At 49.3% G+C, this 26,966-nt stretch overlaps 2 protein-coding genes and 1 pseudogene across 8 annotated transcripts; 2 read left to right on the top strand and 1 right to left on the bottom strand.

Annotated features, from left to right (window-relative positions):
- Nucleotides 1–1,088: 1,088 nt before the first annotated feature.
- On the bottom strand, nucleotides 1,089–2,977 carry LOC120616691 (transmembrane emp24 domain-containing protein 9-like; annotated as a pseudogene).
- A 7,815-nt stretch (nucleotides 2,978–10,792) lies between these two features.
- On the top strand, nucleotides 10,793–14,455 carry LOC120616578 (transmembrane emp24 domain-containing protein 9). Its single transcript, XM_039880138.1, has 5 exons — nucleotides 10,793–11,009; nucleotides 11,182–11,282; nucleotides 12,058–12,183; nucleotides 12,545–12,691; nucleotides 13,620–14,455. Exons 1-5 carry the CDS (start codon nucleotides 10,826–10,828, stop codon nucleotides 13,767–13,769), a joined length of 708 nt encoding a protein of 235 aa, XP_039736072.1. The 5' UTR covers nucleotides 10,793–10,825; the 3' UTR covers nucleotides 13,770–14,455.
- A 2,624-nt stretch (nucleotides 14,456–17,079) lies between these two features.
- Nucleotides 17,080–26,690, top strand: B4GALT7 (beta-1,4-galactosyltransferase 7). Of its 7 annotated transcripts, none has more exons than XM_039880131.1 (7): nucleotides 17,093–17,236; nucleotides 19,306–19,455; nucleotides 20,783–21,145; nucleotides 23,766–23,991; nucleotides 25,013–25,096; nucleotides 25,358–25,462; nucleotides 25,956–26,690. In XM_039880131.1, the coding sequence occupies exons 2-7, from the start codon at nucleotides 19,427–19,429 to the stop codon at nucleotides 26,109–26,111; spliced, it is 963 nt and encodes a 320-aa protein (XP_039736065.1). In that variant the 5' UTR covers nucleotides 17,093–17,236; nucleotides 19,306–19,426; the 3' UTR covers nucleotides 26,112–26,690. The 7 variants fall into 7 exon arrangements, with proteins under 7 accessions (XP_039736064.1, XP_039736068.1, XP_039736070.1 ...); XM_039880133.1 differs by having other exon boundaries at nucleotides 17,094–17,236; nucleotides 20,883–21,145; XM_039880132.1 differs by lacking the exon at nucleotides 17,093–17,236 and adding an exon at nucleotides 18,968–19,123.
- The last annotated feature ends 276 nt before the right edge of the window (nucleotides 26,691–26,966 follow it).

Genomic DNA, 26,966 nt, shown 5'->3' on the forward strand with positions numbered 1-26,966 from the left:
CGACCAGTGAATTTCCCTATAAAAGAAAATGTCAAATTCACATGAGAAAGGACCATACTCCAACAGGGCAATCAGCATGGGGCTGGTAAAACATAAGCTACGTCAGGCAGAAGCAATGAGAGCATGGATACCTGGTCATCTACATACACATGCATGCACATGTGGAGACTGTGACAGGAGATGCTGATGATGATGGAAACAGTGACTTGGGGTTCCTGTAAGAACAAGCATCTCCTGAAAAAAATGAACCAACATCACAAAGAGAGATACAAGTTTACTAAAAAAAAATAGCAGAAAGAGAGGTGCTCATCTGACCTTCTGGAAGAACCCAGCAGTTCAGGTGACTGGAATGAGATAGTACATGAACTTGACCTGAGCCCAGAATGAGAGAGAGAGAGAGAGAGAGAGAGAGAGAGAGAGAGAGAGAGAGAGAGAGACATAAAGACAGACAGACAGACAGACAGACAGACAGAGACAGAGACAGAGACAGAGAAAGTGTCAGGCGCACAGGATCACCACCTGCACTCAGGTTACCTAAAAGATGGGTCAAAATTGGACTTTTCCAGAAAGGGCTCCATATGTTGCTAAGGCTTTTGGGGTACAAGCTCCCTAAAACTCACCTGTTTGGGATCTGTCCCCTACCAATGCATGCAAGGCCTCAAATGTTAACATTTGGCTGCACACATGTAACATCAGAATGAGTTGCAGAGTAGGAGGCAATAAATGTTAGGGTCAGAAAGTCTGCAGTGATCATTTATATTCACCCTATTTCTCCATTCTAGGATCATTCATGCATCCTGTTTAACATGGAGGTTGGGGATACCCTCACCCACTTCTGCTCAGCATCACAAACCTATAAAGGAGCCTACAGCTCTCCCCACCCAAGTGTCTCCAGCTGGAAGCCAATCCTCTCCCTAGAGCTGGTTGAGAAACCAGTTAAAAGGGGTCCTCTGTTCTCCTGCCAGTAACAAGCAAGCCTTATAGGGTTGGGAGGGGTGAAGGGCACCAGGAGACAGGCCAGGCCAGGCCACTGCCCATCAGCAGTAGGGGAATGAGTGGGGGCTAGGTCTCTGGTCTTTGGGGCCCATCTAAACCAGCTTCTTGGCTTTAAAGAAGCTCTTGAGGTGTCACATCTGCCAGATGCCAGTGGCTACAAGGATGATGGTCTGTGACCACCACAGCACCCGCGGGCTGGTGTTCTCGCTGGTCTGCTGGAAGCTCTTCTTGCCACTGCGGGATGGGGAGAATGGAGAAGGTGCCTGGCTAGGATTGAATCCCGCCACCCCAAGGGAGGAGCTGGAAGAGCCACTTCCTGGGAGGTTATGCATCCCCTGTCCCAATGGGGCCAGCCCAGCCCCTCACCCTCTGGTATTCCTGCTCCTTCCGGATCTGCTCCACTTGCTCCACACACAGATGCAGCTGGGTCAGCTTGTCTGTGGCTGCAAATTCTGCATAATCATTGGTGTGTTCACCCAACTTCATGTCCAAGTAAATAGCCTGGGAACAGGGGAGCCAAGGGTGGGGGTGAGAGAACTCAGCTCCATGCACCTGCCAGAAACCCCAGTCTGGGCCTGACAATAGCAGTTCAGTTCCTTGTATTCATTGACTGGGGGACTGGCCCTGCCCTGGGTGCCAAAACACCAGATCAGGACACTGCCTGCATGGAGTTCCATGCTCAAGACAACATGGGCAGAGAAACAGGTGTGACCCAATGTTTGAGACAGGCAGTTACTAGAAGTTCTGCGTTGGGAGGAGGTGAAAATGGAGCCCTCAGATACTGAACAGCTCGGAGTTTTACAGTACAAAGTTTGGTCTTTATCCCAGGGGTGACAGGGGCCAGGGGGGATTTTCAGTCAGAGAGACTTCCTTTTGGTCCCCCTCTCACTCTTCAGATGTTTTCTGCATACTTACTTTATGTTAAGCCTCAGCCTTCCAAAACTGGCACCACCCTCTGTGCCCCTTTCACCTGCCTGCCATACTCATCAGCTTGCCATCATAGGAGAGGGAGAAGCGGATGGAGTCAAGGTGCAGACAGATCTGGTGCTCTCCAGGAGACTGGGAGGTGAAGGTGAAGCTGCCCTGAGGGCTGTACTGATGGGTCAGAAGGTTCTAGACAAAGCAGTCTCTAGTGAGCACAGATGGCCAGGAACCTGCTTCCAGGAAAGGAACTCTGGGGCAATCCCAACCCAGGGCCCCACAAACCAGGCCAGAGGTGAGGGTGGGGGGGAAATGGCATCAGTTTGCGGGGCAAAGTCCCAGGATCGTCAATACACACACAATACAGTTGGCAAACAGCACAGCCCTCCGTGAGCTTTCTTGTGAAGATATCGGCCCTCTGAAAAATGGAGGACCAGGGAGGGCTAGGCATTGACGCTGGAGCCCGGGGTCAAGACTTGCCTCACTTTGTTCTTGGGGTCTTTCACAAACGCGAAAAAATTGATCCACTGCGGGGAGGGCTGGTACTTTTCCGTAGCGGGGTCGTAGAACTCGGTCTTGTAGTTACCTAATGGAGAGGCAGCCGGGATGCATCCCATTCACACCCACCACCGAAGGCCCACTCAGGACCTCCCGAAGCCGTGGGGATCGGGGGAGGTTCAGGAAGATCTCGGCGTCTGAGTTCGGGGCCTGACCACAGATCCAGCATGGGAAGGGGAAGGATGCTTTGGTCAGACGGCTGTCCACCCATTTCCCACCTACGACCACCCTCGGCAGAGGGGAATAGATTTGAGCTGATGCACCTCCCCCCCACCCTTCTCAGGACTCCGAGTGTGGGGCGGGCAAGGCCGAGACTGGCTGTGTCTGCACCTATGACCATGGTGCCATCCGGCATCTCCTGAATGAAGCACTTCTCCAGCTCGCGGACCTCGAGGTAGAACGCGCTCCCGCCGCTCATCAGCGCCAGCAACTGCCCCAGCAGCAGCGGCAGGACTACTCCGAGCCGCCAAGCTTGGTCTCGTTCTCGCCCCGGGCCTGCGCCGCGCCTGGAGCCTCGCGCTCCGCAGGGCCCCATCACCTTCCCGGGGTAGCCCACTGGCCTCCGGGCGGGGCCAACTAAGACTGCGAACTCCGCGCGGACTACAACTCCCGGCAGGTCGAGCGCAGCCGCGTCCCTGAAGCGTTCCACCTCCACCACCCAACCCCATCTCCGCCACTGCCGAAGGGCTGTGCGAGCCCCCACCTCCCAGTGCAGCTCTCTGATGAGCTTTGCCCGCCTCGCCTCCCTTAATCCGCGCGGGAACCCAGTGAAGTGCGGATGCTGTTAGCCTCATTTTGCCGATGGAGTAACTAAGCCCCAGAGAGGGAACGGCGCTTGCGCTCTGCAACTTGCAGGCCAGCCGCATGAGATGGGTGCTGAGAGGGTGGGAATGGGGGAAATTTATGGCCTGGACCTGAACCTAGAGAAGCTTAGAATTGATGGGGGTGGCACGGTGAGACAGAATGAGAAATGCAGAGAAGCCCTATGGGTTTTAGCGGCAGAAGTAATCATTCCAGAAGAGGAGGGAGAAATGTGGAGGCTTTCATGGAAGAGGTGGATTCGACCTGCTCCTTGAAGGATGGTTAAAAGTCTCCCTGAGAATGGGCATGGGGGGACAAGAACAATTTAGATAGAGGGACCTAGGAGTTTATCACAGCCAGTAGACCAATTAAGGGACTAGGGAAAGAAAGGCTATGGGAACGTAGAGGGAGGAAGTAAGTGGGGCTGGAACACTGAAGGGCAGGACCTGCCAGGCCCACTTGTATAGGTGGGGCCCTTCATCCAGCGTGTTTCCTTCTGCACCAGGGACCAAAAAGAAGAGATGTGGGTGAGCCTGAGGATGCAAGAAGGTGTGAGGAATGCGACTGGAAAAGGAAAGGGGGTACACAACTGAAATGAATTGGAGAGTGGGGCCAACTTGACAAGATGGGGACCCAAGAGAAGCAAATCTCAAGACTTCCAAATCTCCTGGTGCCCTGGGTTGAGCAGTGTAGACTCCAACATGTCAACATAAAGCTGTGGCCCTACCTAGGTGACAGGACGAAGTCCTCCACCTCCTAGTTCCTGGTGATAATGGATGCTCATTAAACCAATTCAGCTGCATTTAATGATGATAATGATACCCTTTATTCTTCTGAGCTAGGCATTGTTCTAAGCACTTTTAAGTGTATTAAGTGAATTAATCATTTAAAAAGTTTATAAGTAGACCCTAATGTTATTCTAATTTAACAGCTGGGGAAACAGCAGCAAAGAGAAGTTGAGTAATAACATGCCCAAAGTCCTCCAACTGATAAGTGTCAGGCATTTGCTCATGCAAACTATGAGCCACGCCTTATGATATATGTTGGACTGAAAATGAATAAGACCCATCTCCTGCCCTCTAACAGTCTATTGAAAAGCAAAAGAATAATGTCAATACAGTGTTTTAAGGTTAATAATGTGTTTTAGCTACCAGGAAGTGTCTCCTAATTTTAGTGGTGTGGTTTGTTTATAATCCCAGGGAACGTTTTTTATTCCTTCAATGGGAATCATCTTTAAACAAAAATGAAAGATGCAGATGTTAACAAAAGTCAAACTCTTTAGAAAAAGAAGTTAAGACAAGAGCTTATAAGCATCTATTAGGTTTGAGAGTGTGACCAGCGGCATTTGCCAGAGCTGGGGACAGGCAGATAGGTGATTTTCGTGTTCAGGAGGCAGAGTAGGGTGCTGTCCACGGTCCTGAATCGTGACTGCCTTCTGGGCCAGTGCCACCACCTGTAGTAAAGAACTGGTTTGGTTTTGTTTTTAATAAAATTTCCGATCCCTCATGAACCGATACTTCTGTAAAATACAGTAGAAAATTAAAAGTAATCCTTGTGCTTGGATGTTACATCAATGTTAAATTTCTATTCTAGTTCCTAAACACTTAATTTCTGTACTTACCTCATTACAGACCTATAACAAGCACTCGTGGACCAGGACCCCACTGGCCACAGACTCCGCTGTGAGTAGCACTGTTCCATGGCAGAGGCTCAGTAGTCAGAATGCCACAGAAATCCCCTAAAGAAACACTAGTGGAAAATTCTTACACCTAGCAGCTACATGCATGTGAGGAGTGCACCAGTGACTTCACAGCAAGATTTCAAGGCCTAGACCCAGATATTAGGATGGAGGATGTGGCTTCGCAAGTAGCAGACGTATTGTGCTGATGAAAGAACAACCTGTTTCTGACGAACGACAGGACTGAGAATATGAAAGCCGTAAGCTCGCCATTCTGGGATCCTCCCACTCAGCAGAGATCTCATTCCACACTGGCTACTGAGACCATTGAATGTGGATGCCATCTGTGAGATTTAAATGAGACACTGAGGAGCTACATCTACTTGCTTCATCTGTGCTTCTCCCAAGACCTCAGACTCAAAAAGGCTGTGCCCTTTCCAAGGGAAGCCCTGTTCACCCATGCCTGCCCCCTCCTCCACCTGCCTAATTCCTACTCATTCTTTTCAGGCTCGAGACCAGCAGTACTCTTTTAGGTGTTTCCTCCCCTGGGCCCCTTGAAGCCTTGTACATCTCTCTATCATGGCATTAACCACGTTAAATTGTAATTGTCTGTTCACAAACAAGTTACTCAAGGGCTGATAGCTGGAAGAGATAAAGATACAGGATTCTGCCATATATTTATCTCTGTGCTCACCAAAGCCTAGGAAAGAACTAGAAACAACATGAATGTGAAGTGGATGTTTGGTTAAAGAACAGAAGAGAGGAGAAGGAAAGAGGTAAAGGAGAAAGAGAATATGGAGGGAAAAGGGGGGAGAGAGAGAGGAAGAAGAAAGAGAAGATAGAGGAAGAAAGAGAGAGAGAGACAAGGGGAGGAAGGAAGAAATCAAGGATGAAGGAGGGAGGAGAGAAAGAAGAGTAATGGTGAGTCATAATTATAGGAACAGCCAGCATCTTCATATATATTCCTGGCTTTTCTTGTGGTGTCCCCTCCTGATCTTCTCATTAGGCACCATGAGCTTGGGAGGGTGAGGGTGGGGACACATCATGGATAGAATGTTCTGCACATGAAATCAGAGCTGCTACGTGCAATTCTGCTCTGGTGTTGGGGGGATTTTTTCAGTTTACTGGTGACCTCCACACCATCCCCAGGATACCACCATGCCACTGTCCCTTCCTCTAGACCACTGGCCTCTACATTCATCTTCCTTTTGGCCCATGGAAAAAATACCTTCTATTCCTTGTGACCATTTCTACTAAGAGATTTTCTATGAGAGTTCTTTCCCCTGTGCTCTCTGTCTCAGAACACCTAGGCACTGGAGGGGGTGCATGTGCTGAATCCAGAAACATCAAAAACAATGTCTTGCTGAACCTGGAACCAACTACTGGACTTGCTTCACTACCACCACCCCCACCCCCGAGGCTCACACTGGTCCCTCTGACAGAATCCTTCTACTCCTGGTGAGTTTTCTTAGTGATCCTATTGTGTTCATCCCTCTTCGGGGCTTTGGGCAGTCCACTCACAGATCTGTGTATGACTGAACCCTAATCAAAGTCTTGGTCCTCCTGTCTTCCTGCACTCTGGGGGTTCTCATAGGTAGGGAAAATCAAGGGAAATAGTTGAGCTGTGCTTCAGTACCTGAGAGTCAGGAAGCCATTGATTCCAGAACTCAGAGGACTGCTAGGGTCAATTTAGCCAAATGCCACATACCAGCCCACCTAAGTCTCAGCTCTAGTCTGGCCAAAATGCCATTACACTTTCCCACAGTATGTGTTTGCAGACTCTTCAAAGATCTCCACTGTCTTCCAACCATCTCTTCTAGACAGGTAAAGAAATGCATAGACTTGGCAGAGACATTGGGACACTTCTCTGGGCTCAGCTCCCAAGAACAAGTCCTCTCCCCTCACACCTGGGGTCATATAGATGAATCTGGACATGGGACGCAGGTTTCTCAGATCATCTCTGCTAATCGCTGCTCTTTCTGTCAAGTTCCCTAACCTGCAACTGCTCCTGCCCCTGAAAGGAGACTTTCTCTCCATCTTTGGTGCATATGCGAGGCCTCATTCTTCGGGTTCAAAGACCATTCATTGTCTATGATGAGATAAAACCTGGGGGAAGGGGAGGGGAGAGGACATGAAGGAGGCCAAGGTAGAGGAAGGAGAGAGGAGAAAGATGATAAATGCAGAGAGTGACGAGGATGTCCTCACTTATTTTCCCTTTCTCCCTCTTCTTCCCCCCTTTTTTCTTTCTGTCCTCTCTTACACCAACTCCCACCTCTCTCCTCTCCCTCTGTTTTAAAATGTAGGTTTTATTATTTAAGTATGGTGAGGCCAACAGATCAGGAGATGATTGGCATTGAAAAATTAGTTTGCTACTCACAGTTCCCAAGAGGAGTGCTATACCATGACATGCAAGGCCACATGGGGAATATCTCCAGGGTCTGTCAGGAGACAGAGGGAATAAGGGGAAAGCATGTGTAAAAGCCTTTATTGTTGCTTTCATGGAAAGGAATGGTGAGGCAAGGTAATCAGGTTTAGGATTGGCTAGTTTGAATAATTTCAGTGGGCTCTGGGATGTAGTGGCTGTCCTGAGTTGTCTGATTGAATAGGTGGGTGGAAAAAGGCATTGAAAAAATAGTTTGTTACTATTAATAGCATTTAGTAAGAATTACTCAGACCTCGAGACCTTTGTCCTATTTAATAGCTTTGGGTTTGATTTGTCTTCTTTTTCTAGTTCTTTAAGTTGTAAAGTGAGGTTATTGATTTGAGATCTTTCCAGTTTGTAAATATAAGCATTTACAGCTATAAATTTACCCCTTAGCACTGTTTTCTCTGTGTTCCATAAGTTTTGGTACATTGTGTTTTCATCATCGTTCATCTCTAAGTATTTTCTTAGAGATCTCTTGTGATTTCTTCTTGATTCATTTGCTATTTAAGAATATGTTGTTTAAAAGAAAAAAAGTATGTAATTACAATTATACAGCCCCCCTTTGCTAGACTGTTAACATCATGTGGCTAGAGAATGTCTGTTTTTGAATCACCAACATATTTCTAACATCACGCATTGGATGTGGCGTGAAATATGTGCTCAAGCCAGAGTGGTTAAATAAATAAATGAATAGCTCTAATTGCCAAAAAATCCATTGCTTAATTTTCACAAATTTATGAATCTTCCAATTTTCCTTTTGTTATTTATTTCTAACTTCATCTCATTGCTATCAGAAAAGATACTTTGTATGATATCTTTTAAAATCTAATGATATTAATTTCCAAATATATACCTAATATTTCATCTATCCTGGAAGACGTCCTATATGCACTTGAGAAGAATGTGTATTTTTGTTAGAGTGTTTTATGTATGTCTGTTATTAGGTATGTATATGTTTATAATTGTTTTATCTTCTTGCTATATGAACCTTTTATGAAAATAATATCCTTTGTCTCTTGTAACATTTTTTATTTAAAGTCAATTTCTTCTGATATTAGTATAGTTACTCTTTGCATGGAATAACCTTTTCCATTCCTTTGCTTTCAAATCTGTTTGTGTCTTTGGATCTAAAATCAGTCTCTTGTAGACAACATATAGTTGGATCATGTTTTCTTTATATTCATTCCACCAATCTTTGTCTTTTGATTGGAGAATTTAATCCATTTCATTTAAAGTGATTATTGATAAAGAGGGACTTCTGTCATTTTGCTACTTGTTTTCTATTTGCCTTAAAGCTTTTTTGTCCCTCATCTGCATTTATTGTCTTCTTTTATGTTTAATTAATTTTTTTGTAGTGAAACATTTAAATTTCTTTCTCATTACCTATTGTGTATAGTCTTTAGCTATTTTCTTTGTAGTTATGGTGGGAATTACATCTAACATCCTAAAGTTATAACACTCTAATTTGAATGTATACTAGCTTAACTTCAATAAAATATAAAAAATTATCCTCTTTTCAAAGCTCTGTTCTCACCCTTTTCAGTTGTTGATATTACAAAATTATATCTTTATAAGTGGTGTGTAATGGTTACTTTTTACTATGGAAGGCAACTAACTACTGAAATATGCAACAAACTGAATAAATCTCAAGAAAATTATGCTGAAAAAAGCCAATCTCAAAAGGTTACATACTGTATGATTCCATTTATGTAACATTCTTGAAATGGCAAAGTTATAGTAGCGGAAAACATAGATTACTGGCTGTCTGGGGTTATGGAGGAGATGAGAAGGTAGGGAAGTGGTGTAGCTATAATAGGACAACATGAGGGATCCGCGTGGTGATGTTCTGTATCTTGACTGTATCAATGTATATCCTGGTTGTGATATTGTATTATTCTTGGGCAAGTTGTTACAATTGGGGGAAACTGAGTAATGGGTAAACTGGGTCTCTCTGCATTATTCCTTACAACTGCATGTGAACCTATAATTATCTCAATGTAAAAAGTTTAATTTAAAAATACCTGAAACTAATATGATTAAATGTTATTATTTATTAATTTTGTAATCATTTGTTAATCTGAATAGTGGTTACATCAGCAGTAATAGTATGTAGTTATCACAGCACTAAGAAAAACACAACCAGCAGTTTATAGAAGAAAACAAGTGACCATTAAAAGATGTTCAGTTTCCAAGGAGGGGTAAAAATTATAACAGTGAAAACCAAATGTTCATCCTCTGATTTTGCAAAGATTAAAACGATTGGAAACATTTCTCCAGGGTGTGGTAAACACTCCAACACACTGCTGGTGGGACTGTAAATTGGTACAAAGTTTTTGGGAAGGCGATTTTGTGATCTCTAATCAACAAGAATTTTTATTGCACTAGTTTTTGTAAGAGCAAATAATTAGGGGGAAATAGTAAGCACTTTCATCAAAAGAATGGTTAAAAAAATAAGATACATTCATATAATAGAGTATTGTTACTGTTCAGAAAAATGAGATAGACTTCCTGATTATGGGAAATGTGAACACATTCCCATTAAACTTCCCTCCTTAGGGCCAAATGCAACAAGAGAATCCAAAGTAGAGAGAAAACTCCAACTTCTATGAAAACTTGAGGTAGCACAATAATAAACTAACTGAAGAAGCGGTGCCAAAATACACTGAAATTTGGGTAAAATTCAGGAAGGACATGAAGGGCAGACCTAGACCTTTGCTGATCTCACATTTAGTGCAAATCTCTTCAAAACGAGGCGGCTCCGCCCCAAGAATCCCAGTAGCCCTTAACCTGCGCCAGATCCCAGTCGGGCGACGAGCCCATCACGGCCGGGATACTGCAGCAAAGCCCGTGTGGAGGAGTATGCAATGGTGACGGTGGGGTGCCTGGGACCATACACGCCAGATTTTAGCGTGATATAGGCTGGGGGGCAACGGGAGGGAGGGAAGAGGGGAGTGGTAAAGGAAGTAATAAAGGAAGACCATGGCTTTTCTTTTTTTTCTTTCGAAAAAATTTTGAAGATAAATTCGAACATTGTGTCATTTATTTTTTTCAAAGTTAAATTCTTAACAGAAGCCAACCCAGAATGGCGGATGCTATGCCGAGGGAAGTCAAGGATCCTAGGTTCGAATCATGTCTCTGCTCATAAATTGTTCAGCGACCTCAAACAAACTTTCATCATCTGTAACAAACTAATTACCACCGGTGGCCGGCCTGCGACGAGGGTCAACCAAAAGAACTGTTAAACTTTGGGGCCCCGGGTTGAAGCTGCGCCCCAATCAGGTACCGCCGCACCACGCCACGCCATGGGGCATCCGGGGTCTTGTAGCACCCATTTGCAGTATCCACACCCACATCCCGCAGCGGAACTCGCTGTCCCGGCAGGCCCCGCGGCGGCGGCAAGGCTACGTGGCGCGGTTGGCTGCGGCTGCGCGGGCTAGTAGGGCAAGATGGCTGCAGAGCAGGTTGTTCGGGTCGTCGGCCCCTGGTCCGGAGCGGGGCTGGATCGGTTGGTTCGGGCTCTTCTGCTGCTTCTGTGGTTTGCGGCCCGCGGAGGCGCTCTCTACTTTCACATCGGGGAGACTGAGAAGAAGTGCTTTATTGAGGAGATTCCGGACGAGACTATGGTTATAGGTGCGGGGGGAGGGGGAGAGTTGGGAAGAAGACCGCGGTTTTGGGGCGCGGGGTGCGGGAGAATCAGCAGCGCTACAGAGCCGGGAGCAGCTGGCCTCGCCCTGTCTTGGCGGCCGCGAACCCGGAGCCACTTCGCGCTCCTCTGACCTGGGCTTGTCTCGCTTCCCTCTAGGAAACTACCGGACGCAGCTGTATGACAAGCAGCGGGAGGAATATCAGCCGGCCACCCCCGGGCTTGGCATGTTCGTGGAGGTGAAGGACCCAGAAGACAAGGTGAGTCAACCCCTTAGTCCCGCTGAGCCCTCCGCTCTGTACTTCAGCGCCAGACCAATCAAACGCCGGTACTTCCCCTCCTAGTTTCCACATTTGCTAAATTGCTAACAAACAAACAAACAAACAAACAAACAAACAAACCCCCCAAAAACAGTTGGTGGTGTGGGAAGATCCCAGGAGTTCACTCTAGGCCTAACTTAGGCTGTTGCAGTGTTGGCTGCGCCTCTCAACTTATTACTGACTGCCGCATGACTTCGCCAAATCAGTTACCTTCCCTGAGCTATTTTCTTGGTCATCTATTTTACAGGTGTGATGGGAGGATTAATTGTGGTGGATTAATTGTTATGCTGGAAAATAAAAGAATTGTGCCAGTTCTAAAGCTGTGACATCTAGACTAGGATTTCAGAGCAAGATGCTTTCTAAAAAGAATGAGCAGCTTTAAATTTTGACAAATAAGGATATTAGAACCAAGAAAAACCCAAACCCTTATGCTGTCACCTTTCACTTTAAAAAGAAATTACACAAAAATAATGGAAAGGGCATGGGGTGTGAATAAAGGAAAACTCGCCCCATAAGCGGTCACATACCAACCTAATGTCAGACTCTGCACCCCTGTTCCAGATAGTTCTCAGACAAGCTTTTGGCAACTGCTGCTGAGTGGCTTTGGACCTTTTAGTATTGCAGAATGCCTAAGGTTCTTTTTGTCAACTTAGAGGCACTTAGAGCCTCTAGCCCTGTCTCCACCATAACGCTCACTGAAGCCCCTTCTCTCCAGGTCATCCTGGCCCGACAGTATGGCTCTGAGGGCAGGTTTACTTTCACATCCCATACCCCTGGCGAGCACCAGATCTGTCTTCACTCCAATTCCACCAAGTTCTCCCTTTTTGCTGGAGGCATGCTGGTAAGTAGACTCATGTGGGACTCATAGCTTTTAGCCTCTAGTGCCTGGTGAGAACTGGGGACTGGTGGTACTGTGGGTTTACGATGAGTATGTTGGATTTGTGTCTCCTAATAAGACTGGGTTTTCAGTAAACATCCGTGGCATGGTTGCTGAGCTCTTTGTACATACCTTGGTCAGAGCATCAGCCAGGGCTTATTCTTTCCTGTGTGCTGAGAGCCCTATAGGGCTGGACACTGAGGAAGCCTCATCGCTGTTTGCTAAATAAACAAATGAAGGAAGATGGGGTGACCAGCTGTCAGTCCTCGGCAGGAAGACTGAGCAAGGCTGCCTGATTCCCTCTGTACTCCTTATCTTTTCCCAGAGAGTTCATTTGGACATCCAGGTGGGTGAACATGCCAATGATTATGCAGAAATTGCTGCCAAAGACAAGTTAAGTGAGTTGCAGCTACGAGTGCGACAGCTGGTGGAGCAAGTGGAGCAGATCCAGAAAGAGCAGAACTACCAGCGGGTGAGTGGTAAGGTCAGGAGCAGTGGGCTTCTTCCCAGAAGCTGCCCACTGGCTCAGCCGGGAGTTGTGTGTCAGATTCATTATGAAACCCCAAGACATATCTGTTTGTGCTACTTTGCAAGTCTAAAAGGTGGGATGGCTATTACTAACTTTACTTTGTGATTAAGGAGACAGTCTCTTAAGAGGCTGGTATTGCCCTAAGTCACACAGTTACACAAAGTGACAGCGAGAATTGATACCAGCACTTGAATACTATATCCATGGCTGTAGGTGTTCCCAGGACCAGGGGTTTCAAACTCACCTGTGCCCAGGGGCCAGGCAGGTACTGTGAATGGACCTATGACTATAAGGATTGGTAGGATAGTGACCTATTTAAACAGGAACAGCTACTGTTTTCAGCTGAGGACAGCCTTGCAGAAATGCTAGCTAGCCCTGGGTTGGAAGAGGAGCTAGGGGTTCAGGTTTTTATGTGAAAATTTCCTGGGTTTTAAATGTTGGCAAAACAGTATGTGAGTCAAACAAAACACATTCATAGGCCAGATCTAGCCCCTAGGCCACCAATTTGCAACCTGTGCCCACAATCTTCAAGGAGCAGTTTGGGAGACCTGGGCAGAGGGCTAGAGCAAGTCCACTCCTGAGTGCTCCAAGACAGCTCTGTCTGATGGTGATACTGCAACTATTTTACCTGTCCCCTAGGCACCACCATAGGACCAAGTGAGGGCTGTACTTGACAGATGAGGAAACAGACTTAGGTTACCTGAGGTCATCTGGCATATGAGGGTGAAGAGAGTCCCTGCGGGGGATGGCTCTTTGCAGGCACTTGACTGGAACTGAAGCAAAGCTGGCTGGCCCTGGGAGGGAACCCAGCTGTTCTAATGGTCCCAGGAAGGCCCAGCCAGCTTAGGCTCTTCTATTCTCTCCCCTGCAGTGGCGAGAGGAGCGCTTCCGTCAGACCAGCGAGAGCACCAACCAGAGGGTGCTGTGGTGGTCCATTCTGCAAACCCTCATCCTTGTAGCCATCGGCGTCTGGCAGATGCGACATCTCAAGAGCTTCTTTGAAGCCAAGAAGCTGGTGTAGCCATCCTTCCCCCAAGGCTGGGGGAGAAAGGGCCTCCTGGAACTGATTTCTCTCTGGCAGGAGGACTGGTTTTCAGCCATGGATATTCTGGAGGGGAGAGGGGCCACAGGCACCCCAGGCACAAACTGAGGGCAGCAGCTTGAATAGCTAATACTGAGCAGGTGGTGGGACAAGTGCTTGTCCTCTCCCCTGGGCTTTGGCCCTTCGCAGTAATTTCCTAGGGGGCTGGTAAAGCCACTGGGACCCCCTTTGGCACCTCCGAATCACAGTGTTACTGATCAGGGATGCGAGGCTGTTGTTTGGGTTGGCTGGGAGAGGGGAGCGGGTGGGCAAGCCAGGCTTTTGTCTTCCTTTGCTAACTTGGATTTTGAGCAGTTATGTTGTAGCTATGATTCCCTGCCACCTTGGGAACCTCACTGTTCCTAGCTTGGGTCTTGACCCAGCTCGCTGATCCAGGGGGTGTGTGTCATTTGAGGGTGGGGTAGAGGGCTGCAGTGTGGGAAAGTGGCCCTAAGGTTGACCCCAGGTTCTACACATGGTTGTCCTTTGAGGGGCTTGAGGGACTGGGATCAGAGAGAGCAGAGGTCTCGGTGCTGCCTGGGGATGTGGCCTGCAGAGTTTTAGTTACTGATTTCATTTTCAATAAGCCTAGCTTTTTATGTTGGTTTCCCAATAAAAAAAAAAAAAATAGACTTCTTGTCCAGAGTAAAGTCACTCTACTTACTATCAGTGGGCATAACACCGTGAGCTGCTTCAGGAAATGTCAGTTCTTTCACTGGGCAAAGCACTTCACATTCCAAGATGAGTACCCACCTATGACCTTCATTCTCCGTCTTCTCCATACCTCTTGCAGTAGAGGGTAGTGGTTTTGCCCAAGATTATCAAGTAAATTGTGGGGTTGGTGCTCAAATCCACACCATTTCCTCTGCACCAGCTCGCTCATAAAGTACCCTCCTTACCTTTCCAGAGTAGGTGGATTCAGTAGCATTGTTATGCTGCAAAGAAGTGCCTGCTTAGGATAGAGTGCATTGAACAGAAATGCTGCTGTTGTGGGAAGGACAAATCCTTGGGCTGGTAGGGGTGAGGATACTGATGGGCTTAACCAGTAGCATGGGATTTCAGCAAGGACCTTGGAGGAAGGATTCTGATTAAAGGAAGCAGGGCAGGGGTGATTGGGGAAATGAGAGGCAAACAGCTAGTCTGGAGATGGATGGGCATTGTTTCAACTGGAGTTGTGGGGGAGGGGTTGTGAGAAGGCTGGAAAGGAAGGTTTAAAGTGAGAAGGGCCTTGAGCCCCAGTTAAGAGATTTGTACATTACCCACTGTTCAAAGTTTTGAGTAGGAGAATCCCCTAAATATAAATTAGAGGAAGTTTGATCCAGCAGTGTGTGAGAAAGGAACTAGGAGAGACAATTTGGGAGACTACTTGATCAGCTGGGGGTATGTAATCTGAGCTCATTAACACTCAGACCTCCACAAACTTTTAGAAATTACAAGATAAACTTCTATTAAAATTCTAAAACTTTTAGAATTACAAGAAAATTGTGATGATAGTTTCCTCTATTAATGCCATGCCTTAACTATGGTACATTTGTTACAAATTAATGAACCAATAACAATACATTATTTTAAACTAAACAATGTGCTTTATGCAGATTTCCTTAGTCATTACCTAAAGTCCTTTTTCTGTTCCAGGATCCCATCTATGATACCACATTACAATTAGTTGTCTCCTTGGGCTTCTCTTGGGTATGACATTTTCTCAGACTTTCCTTGTTTTTTATTACCTTGACAGTTTCCAGGAGTACTGGTCAGGTATTTTGTAGAATTTCCTTCAATTGGAATTTGCTGTTTTTCTCATGATTGGACTGGGGTTCTGGGTTTTTGCAAGGAAGACCACAGAGGTAATGTTCCATTCTCATACCATAATGTCAAGGGTACTTATTATCAACATGACTTGATATCACAGTTTAAAATTAGTTAATTTGGATTATTATGTGAAATCTGATTTCTTGAGATAAATTGGGTCTGACGCTGGTAGGCCTTCATCCAACAACAGTCAGCTCTGCTGAACGGTAGCTGTCTCCTTTAGATGGGCTTGTGCCCTCCCGGTCACAGTCCCACCTCCCTGCTTCCATCTTTGACCTTAACTGGTCTCTGCAAGGGGTCAGCCTCACCTTTGTTATCAGCCAAACCTAAGCTGGATTTGCCAAGATTCTGGTATAGGGTACAGTGTCCTGGGAGAGTTCAGCAGGAAGGGGACTGCCGGGTTGTGTGCTGTTGTGTTTAAGGGAGAAAGGGGGCTGCTGGGAATGATTAATTTCCTGCCCATAGGAAGCAGAGTAGTTGAGACCGTTGATTGTGCAACCAAACTACCTGGTCTTATGTGCTGAATTGTCTCTATGCCTCAGTTCCCTCATCTTTAAAGTGGGCATAATAAGCACAATACTCAAGAACCGAATGAGATAACAGTAGTAAAGAATTTAGAACAATGACTGCATGTAGTAAAAACTTGATGTTAGCTATTTATTGGAAAACTTGAAATTTGCCTGGAAGAGCAGAGGAGATCAAGACTAATAATTCTGTTGCTCTTTTCCCAGGTGGGAAGCTGGCCCAGCGGGGGCTCAGTTCCAATAGTTACAGGGCAAATATGGGAACTCAATCTCCTTACAGTATTCCCTTCAGTTCTCACCTCAACTCCACCAAAGTACCCGGCTCCTGGATGACAGCTGTCATTTATATAGCTTTGACTGTTGAGCCTACAGTTGTACCAAGTGCATTTTCTCCTTTGATCCTCACCACAACCATGTAGATCAGAAAATATTTATACTCACGTGTGAGTATAGATGAGATTGCACCTTGTCCCCAAACAGCTGAATTGGCAGAGTCAGTTTTCGAATCCAGTCAATCTGTCTTTAGTGCCTGGCTCCTAACTACCCCTTGCGGTGTCAGCTGAACCTAAGACTGAGCCCTGAGCTTGGCTTTGTTCTCTTCCAAGCTTGTTACGGAGGAATAATGCACCTGGGTTAACAGCAGGTCTATCCCGACGCTCCCCGACTTCTCTTGGGAAGAGGAGGAAGATGCAAATTGTTTTAGGGCGCCGGTTTGGAAATCTAGAGTCCAAGTTCAGTCCCAGGCCAGTGACTTGAGCACCCCCCTGGGGCCTCAGTTTCTCGGGATGTTAAGCGGGGAGGAAAATTAGAGTCAGGAGTAGCACTCGCGTTACTCGGCACACGGAACCTTTGACGTCGCAGCTCCTGGGAGCAGACGGCACCGCCGGAGCGGAGGACCAGGAGGAACGAGGGGCGGAGCGGATGAGCCTGGGCGGGGCGGGAGGCGGAGGCGCCGCGTAGGCCGGCGAGGCCGGGCCCGCCCGGCTGGGAGCTCAAACCCCATGCGCCGCCGCCTCCCCCCACGATGTTCCCCTCCCGGAGGAAAGCGGCGCAGCTGCCCTGGGAGGATGGCAGGTGAGCGGCAGCGGCTGGCCCAGGCCCGGTCCTCCCGGGTGCCGATCTTTTCCGGCCACCGCACGGAATCTAGGAGCCCGAGGCAGTCGCGTCTCAGTCTCTGCCGGGCACTCTGAGGGTCTGTGGTTTTTCTGTTGGGTCACTCGCTGTCTCTGTATTTGGCTGTGTGTCTCTCGCTATGTGTATCTTTCTCTAACAGTGTCCGTCACTCCGCAGGTCTCCGTCACCCGCGGGTCTGTATTTCTCCATTGACTTCCTTTGTGAGTTTCTGTCCCTGTCTTTGCAAGTCGCTGCCTTTCATGGGTCTCTGTGTTTCTCCACTGGCTTCTATCTTTGTGCGGGTCTCTGACTCCATTAACCTCTCGGTGGATCTCTGTCTTTCTGTCTGTCCCTCTCAGAGGATCTTTATTCTGTTCCTCTGGTCTCTGCCTCTCCGTCACATCCATGTGGGCTCTGACCCTCCCCTTCCTTTGCTGGCTGCCCAAAAGTAAACACCAGACAGAAGCTCTGTCTTTTCTGCCTGTCTGGCCACTGTCTGGCACTTACTAGGCACTCCTCACACATAACACTAGTTCATTTCCGGTATAACTGTAATTGAATGGGGCCTTCTTCATGCGTTAGGTATGGACTTGGCCCAGACCTTGGCTAATAATGTTTCTCACTAAAGCAGAATTGGAGTGAGGGAATTATTTGGCTGCCAGCATTTGAGAGGACACTTCAGTCTTGAGATGTGCCCCCAAACTCTTCTTACCTAAAACTCATAGTGGGTCTCTACCCTGTGAATCACACCTCTTGCCTCTTACATCTATTAAGTTTGCCAGGTGTCAACAGATTCTGGAATATAGTGGGCACAACTCTTTACCTTTGGAGATTTTTCAGAGTTGGTATTGAAGTAAGAAGACAGGGATATGATAGAAAGAAAGCCTGAACCGTGGAGTCAGTCCTGGGCAAAAATCCTCTTTAATAGCTATGTGACCAGAAACAAGTCACTTAATCTTTCTGTCCTTGGCTTTTCCATCTCTGAAACAGAGATCATAATAACTACTCTGCAGGGCAGTATGAGGATTAAAGGAGATAATATATGTAAAACTCTTGACATTGTGGCTGACACAGAGGTGTCTTCCAGTTACCTTTGCAGTTTGGAGGTGCTGTAACCAGAGCAGTTGAGTGTTCAAACTTTGTATCACGGAGATTTGATAGAGAAGAAAGGAAAGGTAAAGGGGGAAAATCTCCATTTCCTAGTCCCTTTCCATAAACCTTTGGAACATAACTGTGTTCCCAGAAAAAGTTACTGATGTTAATTCTTGCTTTTGACACAGGGATACAAAGATCCACACAACCGATGTAGGCTAATATAGCAATTAAAAGAGTGGTGGCTCTGGAGCCAGCCTGCCTGGGTTTGAATCTTCCCTTTTCTAGCTTTGGGCACAGATTGATGGAGACAAAACCTCATCTGGTCTGCCCTTCAGCAGGGTGGCCTGGGCCTGGGAGCCGCTGGGACTGCAGATCTGGAGTTTGCCACCAGGTGGCACCATGAGCAACTATTCTCAGTGTCCACTGTCCTGAGGAATTGGGACTCCACTCTAAATTCAGTTGTCTACGCCAGGTTTGAGCGTAGGATGTGAGTGCCCATAGGATGTGATCCTGGTGAGGGAACAGCACTTGAAGGTTCATGGAATGCCCAATTCGTGCTGTACCCTTGGATAATGGTCACTGCTTCTTCCCCTGAAGGTGGGATAGTTCCCCATGTCTATCTCCCCGGTCTCCACCTCACCCCAGAAAGAATCTTGGAGGGAGAATGTGTAGAGATTCCAGCCTCCCCAGGCAACTGGCAGAATTGGGCTCTGCTTCTCTCCAGCGGAAACCCCCACCACAGGACAATGGGGGGTAAGTCAGAAGGCCTCTGAGAAGGTGTCCTGCCCAGCCCTCTCTCTGCTGTGTATGGGACCTGGGCCTGGCTTCAGGGGTGCTGGCTTCCAGATTGGCTGTTGTGCTGCTAGAGATAGGCAAGATTTGGTGTGACTTAAAGTGTGCCCTGACTGTTTGAACCCTTCCTCTAACTCACTTAGCACTCCCTCTGCTGTGTGACCTGTGCTGGGGCCACAGATAGGAGTCTGATTACCGATAGGGAAGACCAGCAGACACACAGTTGATCACAAAACTCGAGTTTTCCAAAGAGGGAAGTACCAGATGCCATGGAAACACAAAAGAGGGCTCAGGTATCTCATTTTGTGTGCATGTGGGGAGGTGGGCAGTGCTGGCCATGACATTGGAGTTTGGCCCTGAAGAATCAATAAGGAGCATTTTAGGCAGAAGCAGCAAGCTGTGTGAAGGCTGGAGCAGGAAAGAATATAGTGAGTGGAGAAGCTCAGAGTTGCCCAAACTGTAGCACATGGTTGATAGGGAGCAACTGGAGATGGCGTCAGGTCACAGAGGGGTTTGACTATCAGGCCAAGGAATTTGGCTGTTATAAACAGGAGGGGCTCATTCATGAGATTGAAGGGGTCTGAGCCAGGCAAGGACCAGATGAGACCTGAGCTAAAAGAGAGGCAGTGATGAGGAAGGGACAAGGGGCACTTAGGAGGTAGAATTATAAGCCTGGCAGCTAGCTGGTGACTCTTAGAGGTTATAAAGTAGATTGCTTGGCAGATTACTTGGGGGTGGAGAGTACAGAGGAAGCTTCTTGTATTTGGATTCCTCAGTTCCTCTTCCACTATCCTCAGGAACTTCCAGAGAGAGGGGCAGAGAAACCAAGTGAATTCTACCTGTTTCTTTGTATTTTCTAACCTTTAGGGCAGTCTCTCCCAGCGCTACCCACATGTCTAAGATATCCAGCTGTCTTCCCAGTTTCTGAAATGAGCCTGGGTGCTGGCCCCAACTCTTGTCCTTCTTTCCCTTGTCCATCTCTCATTTCTTGTCACATGCGCTGCCTTTCAAACTGAAGCTTTGAGACTCGTTCAGTGACCTGCCACTGTCAGTTTGGGCCTTGCCTTGGTTTGGGGGCAGATTTGATCTTCTCAGACAGAGTAAATGAAAAAATAATTTTTTTTTTAACTGGGGACTGATGCTAGCATAGGTCCCGGTCTTGGGGAGCTTTCTGGTGTGAGAAGCAGGACAAAGCCAACGTTTCAGCTGGCGGTGAACCTGCAGGGGAGCAGGTGTGGAAGGCAGTGGGTGGGATCTCTAAGGCAGGGCTCCTGCCGTCAGCTCAGGACAGGAGCCACTGTCCTGGGGAGGGGCAAGTGCTAGAGATAAGGAGCCTCGTCCCTATCCTCATGGCCTGACTCACTCAGAAAGTTCTGTGACCTGGAAGTGGTTAGAGGGCTTCCTGGAGGTGGGGGCAGGGGCTGGGCCTAGAACAGTAAGCAGGATTCTGATGCACAGTAGCAGCATGAGCAAAAGCACTAAAGTTGCTTCTGCACTAATTCCCAGGTGCTTGGGGCATACCAGTCATGTGTGTCCCACTGGTGGGGAAGCATGAGAAGGGGACAGCACAGGGCCCCGGCTCAGTCCTGCCCCTCTGACCTGTCCCTGCTCTTGTCGCAGGTCCAGGTTGCTCCCCGGCAGCCTCCCCCGGAAATGCTCCGTCTTCCACCTCTTCGTTGCCTGTCTCTTACTGGGCTTCTTCTCCCTGCTCTGGCTGCAGCTCAGCTGCTCTGGTGACATGGCTCGGGCAGCCAGGGGACAAGGGCAAGAGACCCCAGGCCCACCCCGGGCCTGCTCGCCAGAGCCACCCCCTGAGCACTGGGAAGAAGACCCATCGTGGGGCCCCCACCGCCTGGCAGTGCTAGTGCCCTTCCGTGAGCGCTTCGAGGAGCTTCTGGTCTTTGTGCCCCACATGCATCGCTTCCTGAGCAGGAAGAAGATCCCGCACCACATCTATGTCCTCAACCAGGTGGATCATTTCAGGTAGGGGCCACCTGACCAGCTGTCCCTTTCTGAGGGCCTCTCTTTTCCTAGGCCCTTTGGAGCCTGCTCCCTTTCCTGGCAGCAGTTCAATATCTGGTGGGTCTCAGACAAGAGGTTAGGAGGCGATAGACCCTACTCATTGGGAGTAGCAGGAATCTTTGGGGAGAGTTTGGGGCTGGGGAAGCCCCTGTTCTGATTTCTGTTTTAAAAAGGTCCTTGTGGCTGTTGTATGTGGAGTAGATTATACCAGGACAAGTGGAGGAGCTGTGGGTGGTTACTGTAGGCACCTGTGATGAGGGGGCCCGGCCAGCATGACAGAAGGGCTGGAGGAAGCATAGACAGGGCTTGCTGGTGGATTGGCTGTCGAGTTAGGGAAAGGGAGGGTCAACACCATGGCTCGAAAGTTGTTCATAGTCTGGCGTATCCTGAAATCCTTGCCCTTCCCCAAAACTTCTTTCCATGATCACAGTCGGAGCATCTCACACTCCACGCCGACCTTTCCCTCCAGCCTTCTCCCACTGGAGACAGACTCCGACAGTTCTTGGACCCCACCAGTCCCTTTAGTCTGTGATGCTCCCAGTTTTCTCTGCCCACCTTCCTCCTCCTTACTTCCTCCTGACCTAACTTGGATTTCATGGTCCATCGTTAAAATCACTCCTCCGCATACGCCTCAGCACCCTTGCCCCTTTCTGCCTGGCACGACTTCTACTTGATGAAACCTCACTGTCTGCTCCACACCTGCACTGGGGTGCCAGATGTGGCTGAGGACAATGAACCCTGGCCCAGGAAGGCTCTCAGAGTCTTCCAGCTGCTGCCTGTTCCCTCTCCTCCCCATTCTCCCCTAGCTGGTGACTTTGCTTCCTATTTGAGAAAGCAGAACCAATTGGAAGAGAACTTGCCCACGTCCCCACCTCCTGGACCCGCATTCCAGCTTCTGTGCAGGGTCTTATGGACACCCTGTCCCACCTCCACCAGAACCAGCTCTTCCACTGCCACTGGGTCCCTTTCCTGCATCTGACATCACTCCAATTGTGTGTCCCTTTCTCTCCTGCATGATCAGCTTTTTCTTCCCTCCTGGAGCATTTGTATCTGCATACAACATGCTAAAGTAGCTCCCATCTAAAAAAAAAAAAAGACCCCCTTGGTCTCACGTCACCCACAGCTATCACCTCATTTCTCTGCTCCCCTTTATAGCAAAACTTCCCCTTCTCTCACTTTGTCGAACCTCGTCCACGCAGATGTTTACCCACATCATGCCATTAAAACAGCTCTCAGCAACTTCACCGATGAGCCCACCTTGTTGATCACTTTCATCTGTAGGCCTTTTCTTCCTCAGACACCTCTATCTAACTTCTGGGCAACACTCTCCCAGTCACCTCCTCCTTCACTGGCTGCCCTCCCTGTCTCCTTTGCAGGTTCTGACTCATCTCCCTGTTCTCGCAGTTTTAGTGGTCTTTGGGGTTCCATGTTGGGCATCCCCTTGCTGGCTACAGTCACTCCCTGGGGGATCTTGTCTAGGCTCAGGGCATTAAGGCTGTCTCTGCCCTGGTGGCTCCCGAGGCTGTGTTCCTGGCCCACCTACTCTCCTGAACTCCGGACCCGCATGTCCAGCTGCCTGTACCACCCTCCATTTGCTGATCTCAGAGACATCTCAGCTTAACATGATCAAAACTGAATTTCTGAATTCTTGTCCACCCCAGACCTGCTTCCCTGCCCCCTTCCCTGTTTCAGGAAGTGGCAACTGCACACTTCCAGTTGCTCAGGCCAAAAAGCCTTGGAGTCCTCCTCCCCTCCTTTCTGCCTCACACAACATGTCCAGTCTATCAGCAGAGTCTGTCTAGAATCTGCCCAATTCTCACTGTATCCACTGCCACTTCCCTGAGCTAAATCATCATCTCTTGCCTAAATTATTGTAATTGTCTCTCAGCTCATCTCCTTGCTTCTACCTTGGCCCTCCAGTCTCTTAACACCCATTACACCCTAAGTCACAGCCCATCATGCTTCTGCTCTAAGTCCTCCAGTGGCTCCTCATCTCATCCAGGGCCAGGCCCAAGCCCAAGCCCAAGCCCTTCAGGGACCTGTCACCTCTGACCACATCTTCTACTTCCCCGTCACTCACTCTAACTGGCCACATTGGTGTCTGTCCTGCCTCAGGCCTTGGCAAGCGCTCTCTCTCCTCTGCCCCCTCCCCACTATTTCTATCAGCTCGTTCCTTTGGGCCTTCAGGTTTCTGCTCACACATCACCTGGCCCTCTGTCTGCCTATCTAAAAGAACAACTGCCTACCTCCTCACACTGCTTTACTTTTTTCCAGGGCACTTAGCACTGTCTGTCTTGTTACAGATTTACTTGTTTATTTTTGAGGGCAGGGCTTTGAATTCTCACTGCTGTCTCTCCTACGCTCTGAACGCTTTCTGGCACATAGTAGGTGCTCAGTAAACATTCATGCGATGTGTATAGGAGCAGACATGCAGCTGGGCAGCCCCCTGGTGAGGTCGGTGTTGGCCTGGAGGGCAGTGTAGGCGCAGAGGTGGGTGCTGTGAGAATAGGCTCTTAGGCAGAGTTTGAGGGAGAGCCAGCTGGCTGCCCACACCCTGCCCAGTCTCGGCTGCCCCGCACAGGTTCAATCGGGCAGCCCTCATCAACGTGGGCTTCCTGGAGAGTGGCAACAGCACGGACTACATCGCCATGCATGACGTGGACCTGCTCCCTCTCAACGCGGAGCTGGACTACGGCTTCCCCGAGGCGGGTCCCTTCCATGTAGCCTCCCCAGAGCTCCACCCGCTCTACCACTACAAGACCTACGTCGGCGGCATCCTGCTGCTCTCCAAGCAGCACTACCAGCTGGTGAGGCCTGGCTAGCCTGCTCCGCTGAGCCAGAGAGTGCCCCGCTGGGTGGGGGCACTGGCAGGGGGTGTGGCAGTTCGGGGCTCAGAAGGGAAACCCAGGAGCAGCGGAGACTGGAGAGGAGGGGGACTAACAGGTTGGTCAGGGAGGATTCAGCCACAGTAACAGAAACCTCGCTACACGCTGACTTCAGAGAAGTGGGGGTTCATTGGGTCTCAAAGCAGGAAAGTCTGGCACGGCTGAGAGGGGAGTCTGGCTTCAGGTTCGGCTTGCCCAGCCTCTCAGACATTGTCACCAGGGCACCATTTCTCTTTTCATGTCTCATTTCTGCCTTCTTCAGGCTGGATTTCCCTCTAGACGTTCAGGGTATAGCTGTAATCCTTGTCCATCTAGGTCCACATCCAGTGGCAGAGGGAGTTTCTTCCCCACCAGCCAGCAAGAATCCCCGAGCTGCATCACACTGGCTCTTGGTTGGCCTGACTTGGGTCCCGGGCCCATCCCTGAGTCAGTCGCTGTGGTGGAGGGTGGGGCGGGAAGAACCAAGTGGCTTCGCCTGGATCTCCTGTTCCTCACAAGGCTGAAGCCAGCTTTATGTAATGAAGCCCTGAGCCTGGTGGCAAGAATCAATGTCTGCCATAGAGCCCAACTGTCACTGTCCCACATAGAGGAAGAGACCAGGGCAGAGCCACCCCAGGGGAAGTAGGGAGGCAGAAGTCGAGCAAGAGCTGGCATGTCTGTTCATCACCGGCTCCCTAGAGAGGTCCCCTCCTGCTGATCAGATATTTTGAAAAACTAGTATCTCACACAAGTTCAAGGCCTCATTAGGACAGGCAAAGGGACGGGGATGTGCTGACCATCCTCCGTACTGCAGAGGTTGTGGGGACTTTAAGCATCTGTGTGTCTGTTTCGAACTGCCAGCTAGGGGGGCCTGGCCCAGCTTGGGGTGGGTATTCTGAGCGGTGGGAGACTAGAGAGTTGCCTAGGCAGGTGGGGCAAGTGATGCCGCCTGTCTCTGTGTCAGTGCAACGGGATGTCCAACCGCTTCTGGGGCTGGGGTCGTGAGGACGACGAGTTCTACAGGCGCATCAGAGGAGCCGGGCTCCAGGTAATACCCCGGGCCCCACTGCCGCCATCATGGCCACCTTGAGGCTCTTCTCTACCCTCAGATGATGTTCCTGGGGCTTGGAGATGGCACTGTGGTTCTGATCCTAGCCCTACTCCACTAGCACACTTCTTCTGCAGAATGGGAGTGCAGGCCCCCGCCTGTGGCCTGTGGCCTATGGCAGGCAGTGGGACCCCAGGGGACTAGTGTGAGGGCCAGGGCTCCACGAGGGCAGCCTGAACCAGCTTGCTTTGTTCTCCTTAGCTATTCCGCCCCTCAGGAATCACAACTGGGTACAAGACATTTCGCCACCTGCATGACCCGGCCTGGCGGAAGAGGGACCAGAAGCGCATCGCAGCTCAGAAACAGGTACTGGCTGGTCCTCTGGGTGGTGACGTGGGAAACCAGTAGGCCCAAGTTCTCCTTGGGGGCAAATGGATCTGTCCTTCCCTGCTTGGCCCTGTCCTGCCCTGCTTGGCCCAGCTCAGTCCGTGGCATTCTGCTTAGATACCCTGCCCTGTTTGGTGGCTGCCATGGGCACCTGGGCACTGGGTCGACTGACCCAATGAAGGCTGGGTTGGGGGAGGCTCAGCTGAAAGTGCGGGAATTCTAGGCAGACCTGGGACCCAGGAGTCCCCACTCCTCAAATAGCCTTTTCCCTAGGAGCCATATTAGTCAACTGAAAAATACCTGCTTCCCTGCTTACAGAGGGCTTGGCCACAGGCGAGAGCCTTCGTGGCTCTGAGCTTTACTCCTTCTCTTCAGCGGGGTCACAGGACCTCTGATGACAAGGTCCTGGGACATCAGTGGACACCTGGCATCCACAAAGCCCTGAGGTCATGCTCTCTCCTTGTCTCCCCAGGAGCAATTCAAGGTGGACCGGGAGGGGGGCCTGAACACTGTGAAGTACCGTGTGGATTCCCGGACAGCACTGTCTGTGGGCGGGGCCCCGTGCACTGTTCTCAACATCATGTTGGACTGTGACAAGACTGCCACCCCCTGGTGCACATTTGGCTGAGTTGGCTGGACAGTAAGGAAGCCAGTACCTACAGGCCGCAGTGCTACTCAGGTCCTGGACAAAGCCTCAGGGCCATGGCCCAGCTCCAATAGGATGAAGCAGTGGACAGCAGGCCATGTGTTTGCAGCAGCCCGGCCCCCAGAGCAGGCTTGCACCAGGCAAGACAGGACACACAGGGTGTCTGGGACACTGCTAGCAATAAACAGTGATGGAGAGAGGCTGGGACGTGGCTCCCAACTGGGCCTCTCCACTCTTCTGTTTGCCATGCTCTGCCCTCCTTTACCTGCTGAGACCTGCGGGCTTTTGTCCCTTCTCCTGGACCACCTCATGCAGATACGGTTTGGAGGTCAGGCTGCTGACATAGGCGGCCAGGGCAACCGGGAGGGTTTAACTGCAGAAACCAGAGTGTGAGCCCCACAGAAAGGGAACAGCTGAGAGCAGCTCTAGCTGGTCTTCACTGTGCAGAAAGGAGCCTAGTGTTGCCGGATATTCTGATCTTTCAAAAGAAACTAGAATTCTGGATTCTTAAGTGAAATAAGTTAATTATTAAATGATAGCAACTAATTGAAACTTGAAAAAGGTATGGCGATTCTTCAAGTTCACCAAACAAAATGTGTGCGGACCACCAGTTTGTCATCTGTGACTGAGGGGTAGGGGATGGGACAAAAGATGACATTCTCTTAGTTATAAGCTGGCAAGGAGTTGGAGCAGAGCTGGGATGATGAGGGCAGGGGAAGCTCGAGTGGAGAGAAGCCCAAGGCACCAGGTCCCTGCTACCGCTCTCAGCCCTCCGGGCTTCAGCACCCTCTGGGCAGTCCGACTACCGCCAGGCTCTGGGTAAGGGGGGCCTCATCC

This window comes from Pteropus medius, unplaced genomic scaffold (assembly GCF_902729225.1).
Source record: "Pteropus medius unplaced genomic scaffold, Ma_sr-lr_union100, whole genome shotgun sequence".
Lineage (NCBI taxonomy): Eukaryota > Metazoa > Chordata > Mammalia > Chiroptera > Pteropodidae > Pteropus > Pteropus medius.